This window comes from Hyla sarda, chromosome 5 (genome assembly GCF_029499605.1).
Source record: "Hyla sarda isolate aHylSar1 chromosome 5, aHylSar1.hap1, whole genome shotgun sequence".
Taxonomy (NCBI): Eukaryota; Metazoa; Chordata; class Amphibia; order Anura; family Hylidae; genus Hyla; species Hyla sarda.
The window spans coordinates 21,942,174-21,967,969 of NC_079193.1; the positions used below are offsets into that span (position 1 = coordinate 21,942,174).

Sequence of the window (25,796 nt, forward strand, 5' to 3'; positions counted from 1 at the left end):
CAATTTCTATTGTTTGTTCTCTCCTATACTCCTGGTTTATCTGCACGAGGTGCGCACCTGTCTTTTTTGTTTGATTTCTACTCATTTGAAGTACTGCGACTCCTGTTCCCTCTATCCCAGTCAGCTCCAAATCGAATCCTGTGAACCCTTGAAGCTTCTACTTAGATCTACTCTACAAATCAGGAAGGATACAGAAGGAACATCGTGTAATTCAACACGCTATCCATTGTTGTGTATGCGGGTACACAACCAGTAGCGGTAAGTGGCTGCTCACCCCTCCCCCACCCTTGGCTCACCATTGTATCAGTGATACTCTACTACGGAGCACCTTTGCTTCTCTTTTTAGATTTCCACCCATACATAGTGATTTACAGCATTTCACATATATATGAGAAAAACAAGTTCATTATATGTGAGCAAAGAAAGCAGGACTCACAGGCTTTCTCTACTAGTAGGCGGGGGAAGCAGGACTCACAGGCTTTCTTTACTAGTAGGCGGGGAAAGCAGGACTCACAGGCTTTCTCTATTAGTAGGCAGGGGGAAGCAGGATTCACAGGCTTTCTTTACTAGTAGGCGGGGGAAGCAGGACTCACAGGCTTTCTCTACTAGTAGGCGGGGGAAGCAGGACTCACAGGCTTTCTCTACTAGTAGGCGGGGGAAGCAGGACTCACAGGCTTTCTCTACTAGTAGGCGGGGGAAGCAGGACTCACAGGCTTTCTCTACTAGTAGGCGGGGGAAGCAGGACTCACAGGTTTTCTCTACTAGTAGGCGGGGGAAGCAGGACTCACAGGCTTTCTCTACTAGTAGGCGGGGAAGCAGGACTCACAGGCTTTCAATACTAGTAGGCGGGGGAAGCAGGACTCACAGGCTTTCTCTACTAGTAGGCGGGGAAGCAGGACTCACAGGCTTTCTCTACTAGTAGGCGGGGGAAGCAGGACTCACAGGCTTTCTCTACTAGTAGGCGGGGGAAGCAGGACTCACAGGCTTTCTCTACTAGTAGGCGGGGAAGCAGGACTCACAGGCTTTCTCTAAGAAAGGGCAGGTAAGCTAGACTCACAGGCTTTCACAAAGAGTGGGCGTGGAAAAAGAGGACTCACATAAGTGGATGGGAAAAGCTGGACTAGCAGGCTTTCTATATAGTTGGCAGGTAAGTAGGACTCACAGGCTTTCTCTACTAGTAGGCGGGGAAGCAGAACTCACAGGCTTTCTGTCCTAGTAGGCAGGGGAAGCAGTACTCCCAGGCTTTCTCTCCTAGTAGGCAGGGGAAGCAGGACTCACAGGCTTTCTCTACTAGTAGGCGGGGGAAGCAGGACTCACAGGTTTTCTCTCCTAGTAGGCAGGGGAAGCAGGACTCACAGGCTTTCTCTATGAATGGGCAGGTAAGCAAGACTCACAGGCTTTCTCTATGAATGGACAGGTAAGCAAGACTCACAGGCTTTCACAAAGAGTGGGCGTGAAAAAACAGGACTCACATAAGTGGATGGGAAAAGCTGGACTCACAGGCTTTCTATAGGAGTTGGCAGGTAAGCAGGACTCACAGGCTTTCACTAAAGTTTGTAGAGAAAGCAGGACTCATAAATAAATATATATATATAGAAACAAACAATGGCGGAGCAGCACTCCCAGTAAAAAGGAAGAAGCGGGTGCACGCAGACACAAGCCCGGTCCCAGGCACTGTAGGCAATGTAGAAAGTAATGCTGCAGCACTCCAGCGTATATAGTGAAAAAATGTGGTTTACTCCACCCAGACAGGTGCAACGTTTCGGTCGCCAACTGCGGCCATTTTCAAGCCATATATATATATATATATATATATATATATATATATATATATATACAGCAACAGAAGAATGCAGCAGCACACTGCCAGCACAAGGATATAGGTGAAACATGAAAATGCAGTTAAAACATGGAGAGCTATACAGCTATGGTGTAATAGATGCAAATGTGAAACTATGAAATAGTGAGGCACTTAGCTCGCAAATTTGTCTCCGCCGGCGGTCAAATAGCTTGGACCGTCCCACCGCGATAAGGTAGCCTCCTTGGGATGGACCCTACACTGTGTATATGCCTCTGTGTGAACAGTTCAGTAAGCATGGCAGGATCTGGAACATCCAAGACACCTTATATACACACCTGATAGAGGTGGGTGGGGTGCAAGTCCAACATGGAGGTAGCCACTCCCCCGTATGTGCAATACAGACAAAGAATAAGTCAGCCAGCACTTTAGTTGATACCAAACTATTATATGGACCTGGCCTACAGGTGCACGCTACTAGGCTAGATATACAGCAACAGAAGAATGCAGCAGCACACTGCTGGCTGACTTATTCTTTGTCTGTATTGCACATACGGGGGAGTGGCTACCTCCATGTTGGCTCTTGTACCCCACCCACCTCTATCAGGTGTGTATATAAGGTGTCTTGGATGTTCCAGATCCTGCCATGCTTACTGAACTGTTCACACAGAGGCATATTCACAGTGTAGGGTCCGTCCCAATGAGGCCACCTTATCGCGGTGGGACGGTCCAAGCTATTTGACCGCCGGCGGAGACAAATTTGCGAGCTAAGTGCCTCACTATTTCATAGTTTCACATTTGCATCTATTACACCATAGCTGTATAGCTCTCCATGTTTTATCTGCATGTTCATGTTTCACCTATATCCTTGTGCTGGCAGTGTGCTGCTGTATTCTTCTGTTGCTGTATATCTAGCCTAGTAGCGTGCACCTGTAGGCCAGGTCCATATAATAGTTTGGTATCAACTAAAGTGCTGGCTGACTTATTCTTTGTCTATATATATATATATATATATATATATATATATATACACATATATATATATATATATATATACACGCCATCACAATGAATATAGCACCTAAAGAACGGAAAATCAACCGGCAGAGTATTTTTGTCAGGCTACTCTGGGGCATGTGGCGAGGAATGGGTTCAAGGTGTCCCGTGGGTTTTGTTTACCTGTTAAAGGGGTACTCCACTGGAAAACATTTTTTTATTTGAAATCAACTGGTGCCAGAAAGTTAAACAGATTTATAAATGACTTCTATTAAAAAATCTTAATCCTTCCTGTACTTATCAGCTGCTGTATACTACAGAGGAAATTGTGTAGTTCTTTCCAGTCTGACCACAGTGCTCTCTGCTGACACCTCTGTCCATGTCAGGAACAGTCCAAAGTAGGAGCAATTCCCCATAGCAAACCTCTCCTGCTTTGGACAGTTTCTGACATGGACAAAGGTGTCAGTAGAGAGCTCTGTGGTCAGACAGAAAGGAAATTAAAAAAGAAAACAACTTCCTGTGCATCATACAGCAGCTGATAAGTACTGGAAGGATTCATATTTTTTTATAGAAGTAATTCACAAATCTGTTCAACTTTCTGGCACCAGTTGATTTTGATTTAAAAAAAAAAAAAATCAGTGGAGTACCCCTTTAAGGGCTCTTTCTCCTCTCAGACAATGGTTTCTATTTCAGCTAAAAAAGGTAAACAAAAAAAGAGTCCGGACCCTAATGCAGCGGAATAGCGGGTTATAGTAATGCTTTTTTAGTAGAAATACATAGCCAGGAGAAAAGAAAGTCACCAAAATGTTACAGCTGCATGAAGAAAAGGTCCTTGAACATGAAGTTAGTTGGGCACAGACCTAATAATCCCGTAATAAGACGTCTTTGGTGACATGAGTGTGCGGAGCTATTCTTATTCCTCCGCTCTTCTGTCTCATTTCTAAGGAGGGAACACAGTAATTTCCATGTGCGTTCTGTCTGACAGAGACGATAATTACAGTATTTTTATGTACTTTTCAATTTAACAATACTTGGGAAAAAGTGTGGAAAACTCTTTTTAAGGATAATCTAATGGTGTGAGAGATTTTTATTTTGTGGGTTTTTTGGGATAGTATATTTATATTTCACAATGATTTAGTATGTTATATTCTTCCAATACTTCTGATTTTTTAAATTACAACTGGCTTACAGCAGCGTGGAGCTCCGAAGTATAATACAGGATATAACTCAGGATCAGTACAGGATAAGTAATGTAATGTATGTACACAGTGATCTCACCAGCAGAATAGTGAGTGCAGCTCTGGGGTATAATACAGGATATAACTCAGGATCAGTACAGGATAAGTAATGTAATGTATGTACACAGTGATCTCACCAGCAGAATAGTGAGTGCAGCTCTGGGGTATAATACAGGATATAACTCAGGATCAGTACAGGATAAGTAATGTAATGTATGTACACAGTGATCTCACCAGCAGAATAGTGAGTACAGCTCTGGAGTGGGAGCCAATCAGTTGCGGGTGTGGTTCTGCTTCAGTTCAGCTGTGTAGTGTCTGCTGTGCCTCCTGAGCTCCAGGGAATTACCACCTGTTCCACCTGGGACCTGCTTTCTCCTCCCCAGGGAGGGAGTGGGTTTCCAGGGATGAGTGAGGGAGGCGAGGCCCAGGCTTCTGCCTCCCGGAGTAGGCCGCAGGGAGGCAGGAGAGGCCAGCAAGCGGCCTGTACATCAGAAGATCTGGGGGTTAGGCGATCCACCCGGAGTCGCAGCAATGTCACTCCAACACCCCCCACAGAGGCAAGAGGCCGAAAGGTTTCTGGAAACGAGGATCACAATTTGGGAAAGCTGGGTGCTGCCAGCAGAAAGCCAAGGTCATCTGGAGGAAGGCAGAGTACTCACGGAGGTGAAGCCAACCTCAGTGAGGAAGGCTGGGGAATGCTGAGGACCCGGGAGTCTATTTCCACCTATACTACCCGGGTCGTAAGTCACCTCCGTGAGTATGAAGACGCCAGGAAAGCTGTGAGGAGGCTTCAGGAGGAACTTCGCCATGTCCGTTCTAGGCTGGAGGTTACCCCAAAGAAGAAGAAGCCTGAAGTCCAGGCACAGATAAAAGGTCTGATGGCTGAAATAAATGCTTTGGAGGAAAGAAAGGAGGAATTGCTGGAGATGAGTGGACCATTTAAAGAAAAGCTGAAAAATCAAGAGCGTTTCAGAGATATGGATGAAAAGAAACAGAGAAGGTTGATGGGGCTGCAACCTGAGAGCCAGGTGGATGATGAGGAGGAGATAGAGGGAGAACAACAGCCAGATCCACCTGGTGGCCTGTCGCAACAGCAGCAGGCCCCGTACAGTGGGCCCCCTGCACAGCAGCCAGCAGTATCACCTGCCGACTCAGGGGAAGACAGTGACAACAGCTACCAGGGAGGGGCGCTAATGGCCCAGATACGTATGCTGGAATCCCCAGTGTGTCCTCAGAATCTGGTGTTCGGAGATGAGCTGCCAGATGAGGCACCTGGGGGTAAGAAAAAGAAGACCAAGCCAAAGCAGCAAGAAGTGGTGAGTTACATCTACACCCCCCTCCCTGTAAACCCTGAGTCGGCCGCAGGGTCAGCTCATTGTGCAAGCCCCGTTACCCAGCCCAGCCCGTGTTCTGTGGTGGACTCGGTGCAAAGGAGCGGGGAGAGTACAGGTACTAAAAGGGCGCAAAACTCCATGCCTGTTTGCAGTAGCAGGGATGGAGTAGAGAAGGCACTGGCCGCAAGGCCGGACAGTGAGGGCAGCCCAGCAGTGGGCATAGAGGCAGACTCCGGGGCTGTAGTTCGCTCCCCTGTGGGAGGGGGGGGTGATTCAGTGCCTGAGGTAGTCGCGGTGACTACAGATGTAGCAGACGCTCCCAAAAGAAAAGAACAAATCTTATTTTGTATTGGCGCCGCTGATCCCATTGATCAGCGGCGCCCTGATAAGACTGGAGAAATTGCTGATGAGGCGGAGGGCACTAATAAGAACAGGGCTGGGGCCTCCTCTAGACTGGGTAAGCATGCTGCCCGGTCCCTTAAAGGGCCAGCGGAGGTTGTCCCAGCTCTAGTGCCCCGTGATGCCGAGGCAAAACGGAATGAAAATGTATCAACATCACCATCATCATTTGCCGGTTTACCTGTTGCTGGTCCAGCCAGTGTGAGTGATGGGGTAAATGGGGTTGGGGGATGTATGACTGGGGAGAGGATGGAGATTGATGTTACTGGGGAAGGTGTTTTTGGGGGAGGTGGTGACCATGTTATTGGAGTTGGTGCTAATGTTGTCATTGGGGGTGGTGGGGATGTTGTCATCGGCAGTGGTGTAGGTGCAGGGTCTGGTCCGGTTGCCCCCCCAGTGGTGACAGACCATAGGAGTTATGCCAATGTCACTGCTGGGGGAAGTAGAATACTTTCCTCGTCTCCTGACTCTAGGGACGGTTTATTGCAGCGACGTCTCCTGGAGGCTCTGAAAAAGGGGGAAAGGTCGATTAATGTAGAGGGTAGAGCAGTTGATCTGTCCTTCTGGATAGAGAGACACGGTCTCTCTGCCTTCCGAGAGGAAAGAGGGGGCGATACTGTGTGGTCCCTCCCAACAGCCGGGGCAGGTAGTAACCGTAGGAATGTAGTCCGTCTTCGGTGGCAGGGCGAAGATATGTGTCCTTCAAGGACGAAAGTGGTTGAGCTCTTGCTAAAGATGGGCTTCAAGGCAGTTGATATCTTCGCCTTGATACATCCCTACGGTACTCCTGAATTCGATATCAGTTTTGTTCGGTCGGAGGGGCTTGAGCTTTTCTGGTCGAATTATGAATTGGTAAAGAATGAGCCCGGCTGGCGAGACTTTGCCATACAGGCATTGTCTCGCCAAAACGAAATCAAGAGAGTGCCCGTTTTGACCCGTAACGAATCACTCTCTTGTGTTGACATCATCACCTGGTTAGGACGGTATGGCGAGGTAATGGGGGTCCCACAGAAGAACAGGGACGAGTTTGGCATCTGGTCAGGAGCCTGGACGTTTTTGGTAAAACTTAAACGTTCAGGAAATACAGTTACCCATATTCCATCCTCTGCCTTTCTCGGTAGGGATCGTATCCAGATTTTCTACCGGGGTCAGCCGAAGCTCTGTCACAGATGTGGTGACCCCACACACTTCAGTGCAAACTGTACGGTGCAGAAATGTGCCTTGTGTGGGGGTGTAGGCCATCTTGCCGCATCTTGTGCAGAGATTAGGTGTCACCTGTGTGGTGACTTAGGTCACCCATTCAGTCGTTGTCCTCGTTCTTTCGCTAATGCAGTCTTGTCCCCAGCGGGTGAAGATCACGAGCCGGAATCTGCTGGGGGGGGGACTAGCAGGGGTGGAGGAACTGAGGGGTCAGTGAGGAACAGCAAGAAAAAGACACCAGCCCAACTAAGACGTCTTGATAAACGCCAAAGGGATAGGGTGATGGGGAAAGCCCGGGTTACCGGGACAACCTCTCATTCTGTCCCAGAGGCCAACCTTGCTGCTGAGACCCTGAGGGATGGCGAGCTGAATGAGGAGGTCAGGAGGATCCAGAATGAGGAAGGTGCCATCTCCTCAGATAGCGTGGAGGAGGATGATGGGGGATGGCAGAAGGAGACACGAAAGCGGGGTACAAGTAGGAAAAAAAAGGGAGATTTAAGATCTTCTCCCACCCTGGTCCAGGTGCCACAGGAAGGCAAAACTGACTCCCCTCTGGTTGGCCTTTCCAATCGATTCCGACCCCTCAGGGACATCTCCTCCTCTTCTTCGGAAGGGGAGGATGAGGGGGAGGTGGCAGAGGAGCTTCCAGGGGGCGCCGAGTCCTCTTCCCCTGGGGAGGTTATGTCCTCGGGGGAAGGGACTGGCCTGGAATCCGGAAACGAGGAAAGTAAAACGACGTCTGGTGAGATGGACACTTCTATTTCTCTAAAGAGGGTGAAGAGTTCTTCTGATGTGGAGGGTGAGAAGGGGAGTGGGAAAAAGAAAGCTGTTTAACTCAATCACCCTTGATGGCGGCACCCTCTCCATTGACGCTGGCGTCCATTAATGTCGCCAGCATTAAGTCAGATACGGCTCGATTTGCTGCCTATGATTTTTTTGCCCATATTAATGCTGATATTTTATTTTTGCAGGAGACCAGGCTAACAGACATGTCATCTATCTACAAGGCTAAAAGAGAGTGGAGGAATGGGCCCTCCTACTGGTCTCTTGGGGCCGAGCCGTATAGCGGAGTGGCGGTCCTTTTTACCGCAGCGGTAGAATGCCGACGGGTTATCGAGTTAGAAATGGGGAGGTGCCTGATCTTAGATGTCCTCATGAGGGGACAAGAACTTCGCCTTATTAACATCTACGGCCCACAGTCTAAGTGGGACCGGAAGTGTCTCTTTATGAGGATCAAGCCCTATCTTTTTACAAGTCGGCAGGTGGTCTTTGGAGGGGACTTTAATGCTGTCACGAGGCCCCAAGACAGGGGAGGTGCCAGAGACAAGCTGACTTATGATAGCGTCGCCCTTAATAGCATAGCGAGTGAGGCTCGCCTGGTGGATGTCCACATCCGGCACACCCCAGGCCACGCGGGATTCACCTATCATAGGGGTAGTTGTAGGTCTAGAATAGACAGGTTTTATTTAAAGGAGGAAGCCGTCTCTTCAGCAGTGTCTGTTGTTGAGGTGGAGTTCTCCGATCACTGTTTAATTTTGTTTTCTCTGAATGTCACAGAGACCCCCCGGATGGGTAGAGGCTATTGGAAGCTGAATTCGTCTCTCTTGGAAGAAGCGGAGATAAGACAGTCCTTTGAGGATTTTCTTCAGAGCCAGGTACCATTGCTGGGCCTTTGTAGCAGTAAGTCAGAGTGGTGGGAGATCTTCAAGGAAAGGGTTGCGAGATTCTTCCGCCAGCTCTCGGGCCTCAGAAGCCTAAACAGGTACCGTTTGTACCAGGGCCTGAGGAAGAAACTTGAGAACCTTGTCTCGACTGGAGGTAGTCGTGATGATATCTCCAGAGTGAAGTCCTTGCTGATGAAGTGCCAGTACGATAGGCACGCATCTTTGGTTTTTGAGAGGGATTACGGGAAGTACCGCTCGCCCGACCCTTACAGAAACTGCAAGATGTCAGTGAATAGTAAAGTAGTCTCAGGACTGATTGATAGTACGGGATCCTTGAAAAGGTCCAGATCAGGGATCCTGGAGGTCGTCAGATCCTTCTACTCGCACCTCTTGGGAAGGAAGGATCTAGATCGAGATAAGGTATCAGCTTTCTTGGCTGAAACCGTCCCTGAACCAGGAGTAGACCCCTCTCTTGACGTTTTGACAGAGATGATCCGGGAAGAGGAAGTCAGGATGGCTATTGATGGGCTTGCCCTCAAGAAGTCACCCGGGCCGGATGGCTTAACATCTGAGTTCTATAAGACCTTTAAGGACACTTTGGTTCCCCTCTTGACCGCGGTTTTTAATGAGTGTCTATCCTCGGGCACTCTGCCAAAGTCAATGAGGAGGTCAGCGCTGATCATCCTGTCAAAGGGTAAAGACCCGTCCCACATTAAGAATTGGTGTCCCATAGCGCTTCTCAATGCGGACAGAAAGATTCTGGCAAAAGTGCTGTTTAATCGGCTGGTGGAGTTTGCACCCCGGCTCCTTTCGGGGGCTCAGCATTGCTCTGTTCCGGGCCGCAGTACATTCAGTGCTGTGCTCAGTGTCCGAGAGGCTGTGGAGCAGGGTAGGGCTGGCCACTGGAAGGGGTACTTGCTTTCCTTGGATCAGGCAAAAGCGTTTGATCGGGTTAACCATGAGTACCTCTGGTCTGTCCTTCTGAGATATGGCCTGCCAGGGGGGTTTGTTGATTGGCTTAAGACCTTGTATGTAGGGGCAGAGAGTTTCCCGCTTGTGAATGGTTGGATTGGCCGCTCTTTTGAGGTTGGGTCTGGTGTCCGTCAGGGTTGTCCTTTGAGCCCTTTGCTGTACGTGTTTGCAATCGATCCTTTCCTTAGAGGGATTGATTGTGGACCGTTGGCGGGGGTGAGAATGGACCTGGAGGTGCCGGATTCGGCTCTGAGGGCGGTAGCGTACGCTGATGATGTCACCGTGTTTGTCTCCTCACAAGAGGAGGGCAGATGGGTGATGTCAGAGGTGGACCGCTACTCGGAGGCATCCGGGTCAAAGATCAATCAGGATAAGTGTGAGAGTCTCTGGCTGGGAGGGGGAGATCCTGATTTTGATCTCCCGGACGCCCTTCCAGAGCCCCAGGAATCCGCAAAAGTCCTCGGCATCGAATTTGGTCAAGGGGATTACCCCAAACAAAACTGGGACAGCAGGCTTAAGATCGCCGCTCAGAAGGTAGATCAGTGGAAGGGTTGGTCTTTGACCCTCCGGGAAAGGGTTAACCTGATGAAAACTTTCCTGCTCCCTTTGCTGATATATCTGGGCAGTGTATGCATGTTGCCAGAACCTCTCTGGACCCGGGTCTACAGTGTGTTCTTCCAAATGTTATGGGGGAATAGACTGAACCTAGTGAAGAGGGAGGTTACTTACCGTACGAGGAGACTAGGGGGGTTGTGTATGGTCAACCCTGTGGTGTTCCTAGTGAATACCTTTCTTAAGACCAATATAGCAAACCTCTGGTCAGAGAGGGCTCCTCCGTGGGTATCCTCCTGTAGGGGATGGTTTCGGCCTTTCTTCCAGGAATGGGAGACAGGAGGGCAAGTGAAGGATCTTCGCACACCACACGGGCATCTCCCGGCTTATGCTACCCCGGTTCTGAAGGTTATTCGTCGGTGGGGTCTGGGGATGTGGGAGATTAGGACTCTGTCGAGGAAATTCCTTGACAAGAGGGTCCTGTCTTCTCATTTCCAGAGGCCATTGGCACTCAAGGACTGCCCAAGTTGGGATCTGGAGGTGGGATTAGAGCTTTTGAATTCTATCAGGATCCCCTTGAAGTTTTGGGACTTGACTTGGCGCTGCTTCCATGGGAAACTGTGTGTGAGGGACAATCTGAAGTGCAGGAGCTCTGATGACCGGGGATGTCCCCGCGAAGAGTGTGGAGGCATGCTGGAAAGCATGGAGCATTTTCTGCTTCATTGTCCCTTTAACACAGAGGTTTACAACAGGGTGGGCGCTTCCATTGGTTGGCCTCGGCTGGCCAGTCTCTCCTATGCGGAATGGGCCTATGGGGCATTCAGAAACCTTGGAGGCTGGGACCAGTGCACTTTATTCCTAGTCAGCTCAGTGGTCAGGTATTACACGTGGAACGCACGGTGTTTAGTGTCGACGCAGCGTAAAATCCTCCCTGTGGGTGAGGTGGTTAGGAACATTCTTGGTGACCTGGTGAAGGTGCGTTCTCTGGAGTACGAGAGGCTGGGTGCTGGCAGGGCCTCTCGTCTGTGGAGGGGCTCTGCCTTTAAAGTGCCTTAGCCTGTTGTCTCCCCCTGATGGTGGGCTGATGCTGGCACATTAGTCTTTTTGTTTTGTGCTGTAGATATATGGTGATATAGGGCTTGCAGGCACTGAACTTGAGCTTTAGGGGTTTGTGTGATTGAAAAGCCTTATTGATGTTTGTTGTTTGGTTTGTATTATTTTGTATATATTTGTTTTGTTTGTACATTTATGTATATGTGTATATATGTATATATATATTGTATTTTTTTCTAGGGGTTGTGTCGTGTTGGGGTTTAGTGTTAGGTTGGGTGGTGGGTAGATGGGGGGAGGGGGGATTCTGTGTGGGACTTTTTATTTAAAAAAAAAAAAAAAAATCCTGGACTGGTTCATGGACGTCTGTTATCATGTACTGGGGGCATGGGATGCGGGACCAGCTCAGGGCCAAAAAAAAAAAAAAAAAAAAAAAAAAAAAATTATATATAAAAAACATTGTATATTCGGTTTTTCTTATTGTGGTGTTTGTTGGTGGTTTGACACATATTTATTATATTTATTATTTTGGGTGGGGAAATGCAACCGGACCAGTTTTTAGTTATTATTGTTATTATTATTACTGTAAGTATTATTATTATTGTAGAGTGTTTAGTAGTTGTTGTTATTATAGCGGTGTGTTTGGTGAGAATGAGGCTGGACCAGAAGATACTTGGTTGGACATTTTTGGACTAATATGGACTCATTTTTGTATATATTATACAGGTGTATGTTGTTTGTATTATTGTTATGGTGATGTTTATTCTTTTTGTAATGTTTTATATTTTTTAATAAAAGATCTACAGGATATAACTCAGGATCAGTACAGGATAAGTAATGTAATGTATGTACACAGTGATCTCACCAGCAGAATAGTGAGTGCAGCTCTGGGGTATAATACAGGATATAACTCAGGATCAGTACAGGATAAGTAATGTAATGTATGTACACAGTGACCTCACCAGCAGAATAGTGAGTACAGCTCTGGGGTATAATACAGGATATAACTCAGGATCAGTACAGGATAAGTAATGTATGTACACAGTGACCGCACCAGCAGAATAGTGAGTACAGCTCTGGAGTATAATACAGGATATAACTCAGGATCAGTACAGGATAAGTAATGTAATGTATGTACACAGTGACCTCACCAGCAGAATAGTGAGTACAGCTCTGAAGTATAATACAGGATATAACTCAGGATCAGTACAGCATAAGTAATGTAATGTATGTACACAGAGACCCCACCAGCAGAATAGTGAGTACAGCTCTGGGGTATAATACAGGATATAACTCAGGATCAGTACAGGATAAGTAATGTAATGTATGTACACAGTGACCTCACCAGCAGAATAGTGAGTGCAGCTCTGGAGTATAATACAGGATATAACTCAGGATCAGTACAGGATAAGTAATGTATGTACACAGTGACCTCACCAGCAGAATAGTGAGTACAGCTCTGGAGTATAATATAGGATATAACTCAGGATCAGTACAGGATAAGTAATGTAATGTATGTACACAGAGACCCCACCAGCAGAATAGTGAGTACAGCTCTGGGGTATAATACAGGATATAACTCAGGATCAGTACAGGATAAGTAATGTAATGTATGTACACAGTGACCTCACCAGCAGAATAGTGAGTGCAGCTCTGGAGTATAATACAGGATATAACTCAGGATCAGTACAGGATAAGTAATGTAATGTATGTACACTAGGGGTGTGAATCGCCAAGAATTTGGCGATTCGATTCGAATCGCGATACCAGTGTGGCGATTCGATATATCGCGATATATCGCGATACCGTCTAGGTGACGATACATCGCGATATATCGCCCACCTGGGAGCATTCATAGATCCCAATAGACGCCGCTGTCAGCTTTGACAGCGGCGATCTAGTACTCCGGTGCTGCAAAATAAAATAAAACGCACTTTATCTTACCTGCCAACGAGCCCGCGGAGCTCCGGTACAGGTGTTCGGTCCCCGGGCTGTATTCTTCTTACTTCCTGTTAGTCCGGCACGTCACATGGAGCTTCAGCCTATCACCAGCGGAGGCGGGACATCGCTGCGGCTGGTGATAGGCTGAAGCTCCATGTGACGTGCCGGACTAACAGGAAGTAAGAAGAATACAGCCCGGGGACCCAACACCTGTACCGGAGCTCCGCGGGCTCGTTGGCAGGTAAGATAAAGTGCGTTTTATTAAAAATTCCACATCCCTAAAAGAATCGATTCAAAAATATTTTGAATCGATTCTGTATCGGCAAATGAAAAATCGCGATTATCGCGAGAATCGATTTTTTCTTACATCCCTAATGTACACAGTGACCTCACCAGCAGAATAGTGAGTACAGCTCTGGAGTATAATACAGAATATAACTCAGGATCAGTACAGGATAAGTAATGTAATGTATGTACACAGTGACCTCACCAGCAGAATAGTGAGTACAGCTCTGGAGTATAATACAGGATATAACTCAGGATCAGTACATGATAAGTAATGTAATGTATGTACACAGTGACCTCACCAGCAGAATAGTGAGTACAGCTCTGGAGTATAATACAGGATATAAATTATGATTACTACAGATTAAGTTAATATGATTAGAAAGTCAATTAGCCTTTATGTACATTATCTAGTATATGTTTTAAAGAACAATGAGACTTTATAACCCAAGTTGGGTTGAGGAGAAAGCAGAATGGATGGCTGCCTTCGGGATCTATTCGTCATTACATTACAAATAATCAATACTTCCACAGCTCTGAATGAATAGAAAGCCTAGAAAACATGAAGCGTTGTGTTACCTCCTTAAATTTGTGAGCTAGTTTTGTTGCATCCAGATCTGACGAAAACATCTCGTCACCTTCCGGAAGATCGAAAACCTCAATGGCCATTTCTCTTCCCGGGATGACGGGGCCCACATCTTCATCCTCCTCGTCGGTGGCGTATTCTCCTGTCTGCAAGATGGTATATAACATTATACAGATATACTCATTCTTTACAGGGTTATTCCCATTACATCATTCTATGGCAAATGATTAGGAGATGCCATAACATTAAAGGGGTACTCCAGTGAAAAATTTTTTTCTTTTAAATCAACTGGTGGCAAAAAGTTAAACATATTTGTAAATTACTTCTATTAAAAAATCTTAATCCTTCCAGTACTTATTAGCTGCTGAATGCTACAGAGGAAATTCCTTTCTTTTTGGAACACTGATGACATCACGACCACAGTGCTCTCTGCTGACATCTCTGTCTATTTTAGCAACCGTGCATAGCAGATGTATGCTAAGGGCAGCATAGTGGCTCAGTGGTTAGCAATAATAAATAAAGAGTTATTATTATTATTATAATGATGTCAGCAAAGAGCACTGTGGTCGTGATGTCATCAGAGAGAATTCCAAAAATAAATGAATTTCCTCTGTAGTATTCAGCAGCTAATAAGTACAGGAAGGATTAAGATTTTTTAATAGAAGTAATTTACAAATCAGTTTAACTTTCTGGCACCAGTTGATTTAAAAGAAAAAAGGTTTCTCCGCCCACAGACATCTTATCCCCTATCCAAAGAATAGGGGATAAGATGTCTGATCGCGGGGGGTTCCGCTGCTGGGACCCCACGTGATCATCGTGCAGCACCCGACATTCTAAACAGTACGTTTAGAACGCTGGGTGTGGGAGGTCGGAGACGTGATGTCATGCCACGCCCCTTCCATTCATGTCTATGGGAGGGGGTGTGACGGCTGTCACGCCCCCTCCCATAGACATGAATGGAGGGGGCGTGGCATGACATCACTAGGGGTGGCACCTCTGTTATAGAATACATCAACAACTAAGTTTTACATTTTTATGATTTTTAGGGTGGACAGTCATTTTAAAGACTTTTTTTTTAAATGATAACCTTTCCTAAAGAAAAGCAGCCCCACCCAGGGCCGTACTTATTGAGGTATGTAGCACTTAAAGGGGTACTCCGGTGGAAAACTTTTTTTTTTAAATCAACTGGTGACAGAAAGTTAAACAGATTTGTAAATTACTTATATTAAAAAATCTTAATCCTTCCAGTGCTTATTAGCTGCTGTATACTACAGAGGAAATTATTTTCTTTTTGGAACACATAGCTCTCTGCTGACATCATGACCACAGTGCTCTCTGCTGACATCTCTGTCCATTTTAAGAACTGTCCAGAGTAGGAGAAAATCCCCATAGCAAACACATGCTGCTCTGGACAGTTCCTAAAATGGACAGCAGAGGTCAGCAGAGAGCACTGTGGTCATGATGTCAGCAGAGAGCTCTGTGTTCCAAAAAGAAAATAATTTCCTCTGTAGTATTCAGCAGCTAATAACTACTGGAAGGATTAAGATTTTTTAATAGAATTAATTTACAAATCTGTTTATCTTCCTGGCACCAGTTGATTAAAAAAAATAAATAAATAAATAAAATAAAAAAGTTTTCCACCGGAGTACCCCTTTAAGTAAAAAAAAAAATTAGGAAAAATACTTTTGATGTTTTTTGTTTTTTCCTTCTCTTTTCCCTTTTTTTTTTGGGCTGTCAGGGCATGCTGGGAGTTATAGTTTTAAAACAGCTGGTGGCACCCTTTTTGTGAAACACTGATTTACATTTACTATGAACGTTTGCTTAAAATTCTACATGTCTGTAACCTAAGCTCTTTAAAGTGATTCAGCAGAGCGAGTGCATTGCGGTAATAAAGGGGCACCCCGCATCCTTTTATCTCAGAATTAAAAAGTTCTGTAACCCACACTCCCGAGCTTGTCAACCCTGTAATAAGGGAAAAAACGTGGGTGATCAGAACGCGACGCCGCTCAAAGGGAACACATTCAGAAGGTAATTTACGACTTAATTGTTTCCAAAGATGAAAGGAACGCTTCTCACGCCCCGCGAGATGCTGACAGCCATGATGCGGCTTCAAGGGGAAGGTGACGGCGCTGACAAAACAGCAAACTGCGCTACAGTAAGAGGATAATAGCCGATATTTGTTCGTCTCAGTCTGGGGTTCAGAATGTGATTGAGAAAGAAGGTACTGGATATCAGTCATCGCATATACCCAGAGTTACTTCAGTGATGTCACTGGTTATAAGTAATCTCATAGGCTCCCTTCTGAGGTAACGCAATGATGTCACTGGAGGGAAGGAATCTCACAAGTTAGTCTTTTGAGTAGCGTTATTTATTTCACTAGATGTTAGTAATCAGCAAAACTCTACTGATTTACCTTAGTGATGCCACTAGATTCCATTGATCTCATAGACCCTCCCCTGAGTTACTTCAGTGATGACACTAGATTCCAGTGATCTCATAGGCCCTCCCCTGAGTTACTTCAGTGATGACACTAGATTCCAGTGATCTCATAGGCCCTCCCCTGAGTTACTTCAGTGATGACACTAGATTCCAGTGATCTCATAGGCCCTCCCCTGAGTTACTTCAGTGATGACACTAGATTCCAGTGATCTCATAGGCCTTCCCCTGAGTCACTTCAGTGATGACACTAGATTCCAGTGATCTCATAGGCCCTCCCCTGAGTTATTTTATTCATGTTACTAGATTCCAGTGATCTCATAGGCCCTCCCCTGAGTTATTTTATTCATGTTACTAGATTCCAGTGATCTCATAGGCCCTCCCCTGAGTTATTTTATTCATGTTACTATATTCCAGTGATCTCATAGGCCCTCCCCTGAGTTACTTCAGTGATGACACTAGATTCCAGTGATCTCATAAGCCCTCCCCTGAGTTACTTCAGTGATGACACTAGATTCCAGTGATCTCATAGGCCCTCCCCTGAGTTACTTCAGTGATGACACTAGATTCCAGTGATCTCATAGGCCCTCCCCTGAGTTACATCAGTGATGACTCTAGATTTCAGTGATCTGAGTTATTTTAGTGATGTCACTAAATTACAGTGCACTCATAGGCCCTCCAGAGTTATTTCAGTAATGTTACTAAATTTCAATGATCTCATAGGCCCTTCCATAAAATACTTCAATGATGTCACTAAATTCCAGTGATTTCATAGGCCCTCCCCTGAGATATTTCAGTGAAGTCACTAAATTTCAATGATCTCATAGGCCCTCTCATGAGTTACTTCAATTATGTGTCTAGAATTTAGTAATCCAATAGGCTCTCCTCTGAGTTATTTCAGTGATGTCGCTAAATTACAGTGATGTCATAGGCCCTTCCCTGAGTTATTTCAGTGATGTCACTAGATTCCAGTGAACTCATAGGCCCTGCCCTGAGTTACTTCAGTGATGTCACTAGATTCTAGTGATCTCATAGGCCCTCCCCTGAGTTATTTCAGCGAAGACTCTAGATTTAAGTGATCTCATAGGCCCTCCCCTAAAATACTTCAACAATGTCACTAAATTCCAGTGATTTCATAAGCCCTCCGCCGAGTTATTTCAGTGATGTCACTAAGTTTCAGTGATCTTATAGGCCCTCCCTTGAGTTACTTCAATGATGTGACTAGATTTTATTAATTCCATAGGCTCTCCTCTGAGTTATTTCAGTGATGTCACTAGATTTTCGTGATCTCATTGGCCCCTTCCCTGAGTTATTTCAGTGATGTCCTCAGATTTCAGAGATCTCATAGGCCCTCCACCTGAGTTATTTCAGTGATGTCACTAAGTTCCAGTTACGCCCCCCCCCCCCCCCCCCTATAGACATGAATGGAGGGGGTGTGGGGTGATGGCATGTCTCCAGCCGCCCAAACCCAGTGTTCTAAACATATTGTTTAGAATGTTGGGCTCTGCATGGAGATCGCAGTGGTCCCAGCGGCCCTGCGATCAGACATCATATCCCCTATTCTTTGGAACTAACTCAAATGAGAGCCTATGAGATTACTAAGTAACTTAAAGGGGTACTCCGGACGAAAAAATAAATAAATTTCAAATCAATTGGTGCTAAAAATCTTAACTCTTGCAGTTCTTATCAGCTGCTGAATATTACAGATAAACTACAGACAAATTTGTGTAGTTCTTTCAAGTCTGACCACAGTGCTCTCTGCTGACACCTCTGTCTGTGTCAGGAACTGTTCAGAGCAGGAAAGGTTTTCTATGGGGATTTGTTACTACTCTGGACAGTTCCTGACATGGACAGAGGTGTCAGCAGAGAGCACTGGGGTCAGACTAGAAAGCACCACACAATTTTCTCTGTAGTATAGCAGCTGATAAGTACTGGAAGGATTAAGATTTTTAAATAGAAGTAATTTACAAATATGTTTAATTTTCTGGCACCAGTTGATTTGAAGACATTTGTTTCACACTTTTTTTTTTGCCTATATCATACACACTCACTGCTGCTATCTCTATGAGATCAGGATATAAAGTAGTTATACAACTCCCTCCAGCATTACCTGTATACTGTTGTTGCTATCTCTATGGGATAAGGATATATGAGTTAGACACCCCCTCCAGCTCTATCTGTATACTGCTGTTGCTAACTCTATGAGATCAGGACATATAAGAGTTATACATCTCTCCTTCAGCTCTATCTGTATACCGCTGCTGCTATCTTTATTAGATCAGGATATATAGTAGTTATACATCTCCTCCAGCTCTATCTGTATAGTCCTGCTATGGGATCAGGATATATAGTAATTATACCTGTCCCCTCCAGCTCTATCTGTATAGTGATATATATTATTTATATACCCCCCCCCCTGCCAGCTCTATCTTTATACTGTTGTTGATATCTCTATGGAATCAGGATATATAAGAGTTACACATCTTCCCTCCTGCTCTGTCTGTATACTGCTGCTGCTAGCCCTATGCGATCTAGATATATAGTAGTTATATACCTCTCCTCCAGCTCTATCTGTATACTGCTGCTGCTATCTCAATGGGATCAGTATATTTTGTAGTTATACAACTCCAGCTCTATCTTTATACTGCTGCTATCTCTATTGGATGAGAATATTGGTCAACCCATCAATCTATTACCTTCAAGCTTGCTCTGAGATTGGTCAACCACCTATTCGGGGGCTGTAACCTTTGCAGCAAATTCTCCAAATGTGTGGGTCATGCATGAGTACAGTAGTTTAGTTAGACTCTGCTGTTATCCTATACAGCACCTATACCCAATACACGGGTGCACGCTGCTGTGGCAAATACAAAACATGTAAAAAAAAAAAAAAGTGCGCTAAGAGCCTCCATTTTTTTGACCAAGTGTGCTGCTGTCATTTTCTTTTTTTACATGTTTTGGATTTGCCACAGCAGCGTGCACCCGTGTATTGGGTATAGGTGCTGGCTACATTTTTTTTTTTTTGCTGTGCAATTTGGGGGGAATAACTCCCTCTGTAGCCGTGCATCCCCTCCCCTATTTCACAGGAGGTGGTTTGGATTGATAGTGGATCCAACATGTCACCCAGTCCGAGGCTATATGCCCAGCAGAGGTGAGTGTTATGAGTGTTAGGCTCAGTTTTTATGTTAGGGTCCCATCCTATATGAGGCCACCTCCGCGTGGTGGATGGGGGACACGTTTTGATCAAAAAGTGCGCTAAGAGCCTCCATTTTTTTGACCATTGACCAAGTGTGCTGCTGCCATTTTCTTTTTTTTACATGTTTTGTATTTGCCACAGCAGCGTGCACCCGTGTATTGGGTATAGGTGCTGGCTACATTTTAGTTTTTTTTGTTTTTGCTGTACAATTTGGGGGGAGTGGCTCCCTCTGTAGCCGTGCATCCCCCTCCCCTATTTCACAGGAGGTGGTTTGGATTGATAGTGGATCCAACATGTCACCCAGTCAGAGGCTATATGCCCAGCAGAGGTTAGTGTTATGAGTGTTAGGCTCAGTTTTTGTGTTAAGGTCCCATCCTATATGAGGCCACCTCCGCGTGGTGGATGGGGGGACACGTTTTGATCAAAAAGTGCGCTAAGAGCCTCCATTTTTTTGACCAAGTGTGCTGCTGCCATTTTCTTTTTTTACATGTTATCCTATACAGACCTGAAGAGATTCCTTACTCCCTACTGCTAGATGATGACATTCAATGGATTGAGCAGCCTTCCTCTAAACCAAGTTGATGTTTTGCATTACTGACCATTATACAGCAAAGGGGTTGAGGGCCCCCAAAACCTAAGGACCAGATTTTATATGTCACTATCCTAGCTCTATAGCAATAAAAATAATGAAAAACTCAAGACAACAACAAGCCGCGGCACCACTGTCATCTCGTCTGATCTTCTGCAGGATGAAAGTGGAATAATGGAGCAGCTTTCCTCTTTTAATTGAAGATTTAGATGAGGAATTGAAAGGCAAAGCTTAGGAGACACTGAAGAATCAAATGGTTGTGAAATAACAGATTGCTTGATAGGTGGAATATCATCTGCAGCATACGGCGGAGCGAGCACCTGTCTCATTATCATTCCATGCACTTCTGCTGCATAATTTGATTATCTGCTGCAGGAAATATTTAATACCACTATTTATATTAGTGACGCACTCCAGAGATTTAATAGTCTGTTTTTATGGAACGAGAGGTGGCTGATCCGAGCGAAATTAGAGTTGAGGCTACAGAGCAGCTTAGGGAGAATTCCCTGGGGCGGTATTTGGAGATGCTACATCCAGGTCATTATGTGCGCAGAAAAACAATCGCTCAAGGGACCCGGAGAAGAACGACGCGGCTCGGTGTGCAGTATATACTTATGAGTCAACCTGTCAGAGCCATAAATTATAATAGAGGATAGAACAGTGTGATAAAACTACACCGAAAAAAATAATCATCAAAAAGACAAAGTTAAAGGTAAACCAAAGTAATACCAACAATATATATATATAAAAAGCTGCAAAAATGTATAAAAAAAAAAAAATATATAAAAAACATAGTGTGGTGTCCCGGCACCAAAGGCTGTCCTGTGGATCTCTTTGGCCATGCCTGCTGTTCTTGTGCTATGCCCACTGTTATACTGTGTATTATGTTTAAGCACTTTATTATGTTCACTGTGTTTATTGTATTTCATATTATTTATGTACTGTACCTTTAAGAGAGATGCAGTGATAATCAGGTGACCTTGTCTGCCCAATCGGAACCCCTAAATTCTCTGATATATAGTGAAGGGGGGGAGGAGTTGCCCCAGTCTAGTGCAGCGCTCCATCTGAGTACAGTGTGGAAAGGAGGAGGAAGACGTGTGTGGTAAAGCCTGAGGGAAGCCTAACAAAATCTCTAATTCAAGTCAGACCCGCCATTCTACAAGTGTTCCCCTGTACAGCAGTGAGTCAAGCCCTGGCAGTGATAGTAATTGGACCTTGTCAGAACCCTAGCCAGCATGGTAAATTTTACAGTCTCAAGTCTATATATTCCAAGTGGGTGAAAAGCTCCCAAGGGTTAAACTGCCTCCCTTCTACTCTGCTCCGTACTGTGTGTTGTACCATCTACACCTGCTCAGTAAAAGACAGGTATCCGTAACCCGACATCGGTGTGTTTCTTACTCGGGATCGATCGATGTTAATTTTTTAGGACCGATACCGATAATATGTTAACTTTGAGGCCCATAGCCAATAACTTATACCGATATTCCGGTATAAGTTATCGGCTATTCACCCCACCCGGCCCCGCAGAAGCCGCTGCAGATCAATGATTTAAAGCGGACGCTTTAAATAAATGAACTGCAGCAGCTTTTGCGGGGCAAGAGACCGCCGCCGCCACCTGCTACTTTCCCCCTGCGTGTCCTGGGGTCCACCCTAGTACAACCACCGCCGCTGCCCGATTGCCTCCCCCAACCCCGGTTTTATAATTACCTGTTCCCGGGGTCCGCGCTACTTCTGGCTCCGGCGGCGTCCTGAGCTGTCACTGTGCGTACTGACGGTGACGTCGCGTTGATGACGTCACTCGTCATTGTGCAGCGCACAGCAATAGCGCAGGACGTCGCAGGAGCCAGAAGTAGCGTGGACCCCGGGCCCCAGGAACAGGTCATTATAAAACCAAAGATGGGGTAGGCAATGGGGCAGCGGCGGCAGTCTCGGGCCGGGGGGGCCGGGCATTATCGGCATATCGGAAAGGTAATTGCCGATAGCGATAATGTCAAAAATCGTGAATATTGGCCGATAATATCGGGCAAACTGATAATCGGTCGATCCCTATTTCTTACCCCCCCCCCCCCCCCCCCCCCGTGTCTGGCCCAGGAGAAGCTGTCTCCATCTCGGACATGTATAGGCTAACAGTGCCCTGGCGTCACGAAGTGATGAGGAATCCTTGCACCCCCGTGTCACCACAATAGAGACATGCAGCAGTTTTGATTAAAGTAAAGGATGTGATACCTATGACCCCCAATGATCAAGAAGAGAAAGGACCGCTAAACTGACCACTGTAGTTGGGTTTGCTGAGCTCAAGTGTTGAGCAAACATATGTGGCCAAATCCGAACATGATGGCTCGACCTTTGATTGCTTTAGTCTGCATTAATGAGTTCTGCTGTCAACACTACTCAACACTACTCCGCACATGAGAAGAGCCGTGTTTGGGTATATTTTGTAGGTTCAAGTACTGGTGCCCAGTGCAGGAACTGGTGATCATCTGAGACATCGGGCTGCATTCACACTGGACATTTGGAAGCTGGCTATAGATACAACACAGCTGTTGGTTATACCAGGTCTTAACAAATCCCTGGTGCCAGCTTGCCATGGCGACTGAGAATTTCCTCCTGGCACCTAGGTTTTCATCAGCGATGGCAGCGAATGTAATTAGAAACATCTAGCGGCCGATGTATCCAATCGATCCAGCATCAATCCGTCTGCGCCTGTATGGTGACACAGCTCAGGGACACTTCTGGTGCTATATTTTTAGTCCTGGGCAATCCCAACTTTTCCGATTCCTGTTTGGAGTCACCCCATAGACACAATAGGGTGTATAATAGGGTGTTAGTTTTATTGTGTGTTTATTTGTTTATTAATTTTTTTGGCGCCTTTGCGTCAAAGTTATCATTTGGTTGAATGGCATACATAATTTTGCCTGTTATAAATCGAAACTAATTTATGTAATTATTTTTTAAAATAATTTTATAAATTATAAATTGAAGTCAGGACAGGCAGCTTTCTAAGTGTGGTCCGGGCTTGCGTGGATATTTTTGACCTTTGAGAGCCATTTGCGCTACTTATTTGCGCCTTTTAAAAAAAGTCGCTCGTGGTAAATATGTGACCTCTGCACACAATGTTCACCTCTACATTCTAAACCAGTGTTTTCCAACCAGAGTGCCTCCGGCTGTTGCAAAACTACAACTCCCAGCATGCCCGGACAGCCTTCGGCTGTCCGGGCATGCTGGAAGTTGTAGTTTTGCAACGGCTGGAGGAACCCTGGTTGGCAAACAGTGGTCTAGAAGACAGATCAGGAAATACACGACAGGTTAGGATAGAGAGACAGATTAGTCAAACAACATAAAATCTTCATCAGCAGAAAAGATATGACAGAAAAGCACCGACAATATTAATAGACCGGGCCCGCGTTCCAGCTGCTGCCAGTTCACTCGCAGTTCATGCTGTTTGGAGTCTGGAACTCGTCCAGAACTGTACAAAAATGAGAGCGCTTAATAAATAAAAAGACATAAAAACGTAACAGGCCTCTAAATGCGCCGCAGCCCTGTTATATGCTAAGGTCTGCATTACATGCATGGATAATTTAAAGGGGTATTCCAGGCAAAAACTGTTTTTTTTATATATATATAAATATATATATATATATATCAACTGGCTCCGGAAAAATTAAACAGATTTGTAAATTACATCTATTAAAAAATCTTAATCCTTCCAATAGTTATTAGCTTCTGAAGTTTTCTGTCTAACTGCTCAATGATGATGTCACGTCACGGGAGCTGTGCATGATGGGAGAATATCCCCATAGGAACTGCACAGCTCCCGGGACGTGAGTCATCAGAGAGCAGTTAGACAGAAAACAGCAACTCAACTTCAGAAGCTAATAACTATTGGAAGGATTAAGATTTTTTAATAGAAGTAATTTACAAATCTGTTTAACTTTCCGGAGCCAGTTGATATATAAAAAAAAGTTTTTGCCTGGAATACCCCTTTAAAGCTTTAAACGTTAGCTCCACAGGCGCTACATGTAAGATACCACGTCTTTATAATATATAATTCATACCTTGTTTTTTTTTTTAGTTTGGAAAAAAAAAAAATATATATACATATATATATATATATATATATATATATATATATATATTGGTATTTGGAAATCATCAACAAGCTGCTGGTCACTGACCTCATATTCTGAATATGTATTGCTGTTTAATGTTATGAATTAATTATTGTGACCCGCGTTGAATCGGCAGTGGGTCTGACCATAAGGCTCACCTGGTGTGCTGCGCGGGGTATTACTGCGCTGTAAAACCAATCATTATCATCCATCCACGTGTGTGTGGCTACATAGTAACAACATCAGCTCTGATTGTACTGCGCAGGGACCTCCCCCACCCAACACGTAACACCCAGTTGTCAAATAACACTAGGACAAAACATAGGAAGGGTGGAGGTGGAATGCGCCATGTGAGAGAGAGAAAGAGAGAACGAGCACCTGAGAAGGCCTGGGCTGTGTAACTAGAAGCTGAGCCTGTCTCCCTCCTAAAGATGATCCAATATTTTCCTGAAAGGTTAATCAAGGCTTACCTCTCATAGAAAGGGGTGAGGGGATAGCATGTGCTATGTGCAGGAGAGAGAGAGAGAGCACCTGAGAAAGCCTGGGCTGTGTAGCTGGAAGCTGAGCCTGTCCCCCTCCTAAAGATGATACAATATTTTCCTGAAAGGTTAATCAAGGCTTACCTCTCATAGTAAGGGGGGGAGGGGATAGCATGTGCTATGTGCAGGAGAGAGAGAGAGCACCTGAGAAAGCCTGGGCTGTGTAACTAAAAACTGAGCCAGTCTGCCTCCTAGAGATGATCTAAATTTCCTCCAACAACAATGAGATTACTTGGACAAACCGTGGACAGGTAAAAGGCATGCTGGGTATTAAACAAACTTTTACCTGTCCGCGGTTGTCTCGAAGTTCTCTCAGCACCCAAGTAATACCATCGTTATTGGAGGAAATTTGGTGTATGTTGATGGGAAGGCTGCAGAGGGTCTAATTATACTGTCATATGTTCTTTCCAAAGTTCTGCCTGGATCTGCACAACCACCCATGGTAAGCGCCTGTTCACACAAAGATGTTGCTGAACCTGAAGAGCTTCTCCTTGGTTTTGTAGTTTCCTAGAGATTATCCACACTGTTCCTGAAAGGTAAATCAAGGCTTCCTTCTCATCTGTCACCACCCATGATCCTCAGGGAAGCTGTCCCTAGGAGGGGGTGGGATAGCATGTGCTATGTGCCTCGAGGGACAATACCTACGGCTGTATGTCCACAGTGTTGCAGTGTAAACTCGCTCTTCCTTAGAGAATGTTCACAATGCGGAATTCCGCACAGAGAAGGTTAGCATCAGTGTGAATGGATCTCCACGGGACCCGTTCACACTGCAGAATTTCAGCAGCGGACAATGCCACCACTGAAACTGTTCCGTGCAAAGAAAGAACATGTTCATTCTTTGCGCGGAAGTCCACGAGTACTGCATAGCTACCAATGGTGACGGTGCAGTGCCGCGCGGTCCTACCGCTGGCTGTC

At 45.5% G+C, this 25,796-nt stretch overlaps 1 protein-coding gene across 9 annotated transcripts in view; it reads right to left on the bottom strand.

Annotated features, from left to right (window-relative positions):
- PPP1R9A (protein phosphatase 1 regulatory subunit 9A) overlaps positions 1 to 25,796 on the bottom strand; it is a 325,401-nt gene that overhangs the window by 69,832 nt on the left and 229,773 nt on the right. For all 9 annotated transcript variants that reach the window (XM_056518985.1, XM_056518987.1, XM_056518981.1 and 6 more), the window contains exon 7: positions 14,009 to 14,161. In XM_056518985.1, the coding sequence (XP_056374960.1) occupies positions 14,009 to 14,161 (153 nt within the window). The remainder of the gene's footprint in view (positions 1 to 14,008; positions 14,162 to 25,796) is intronic.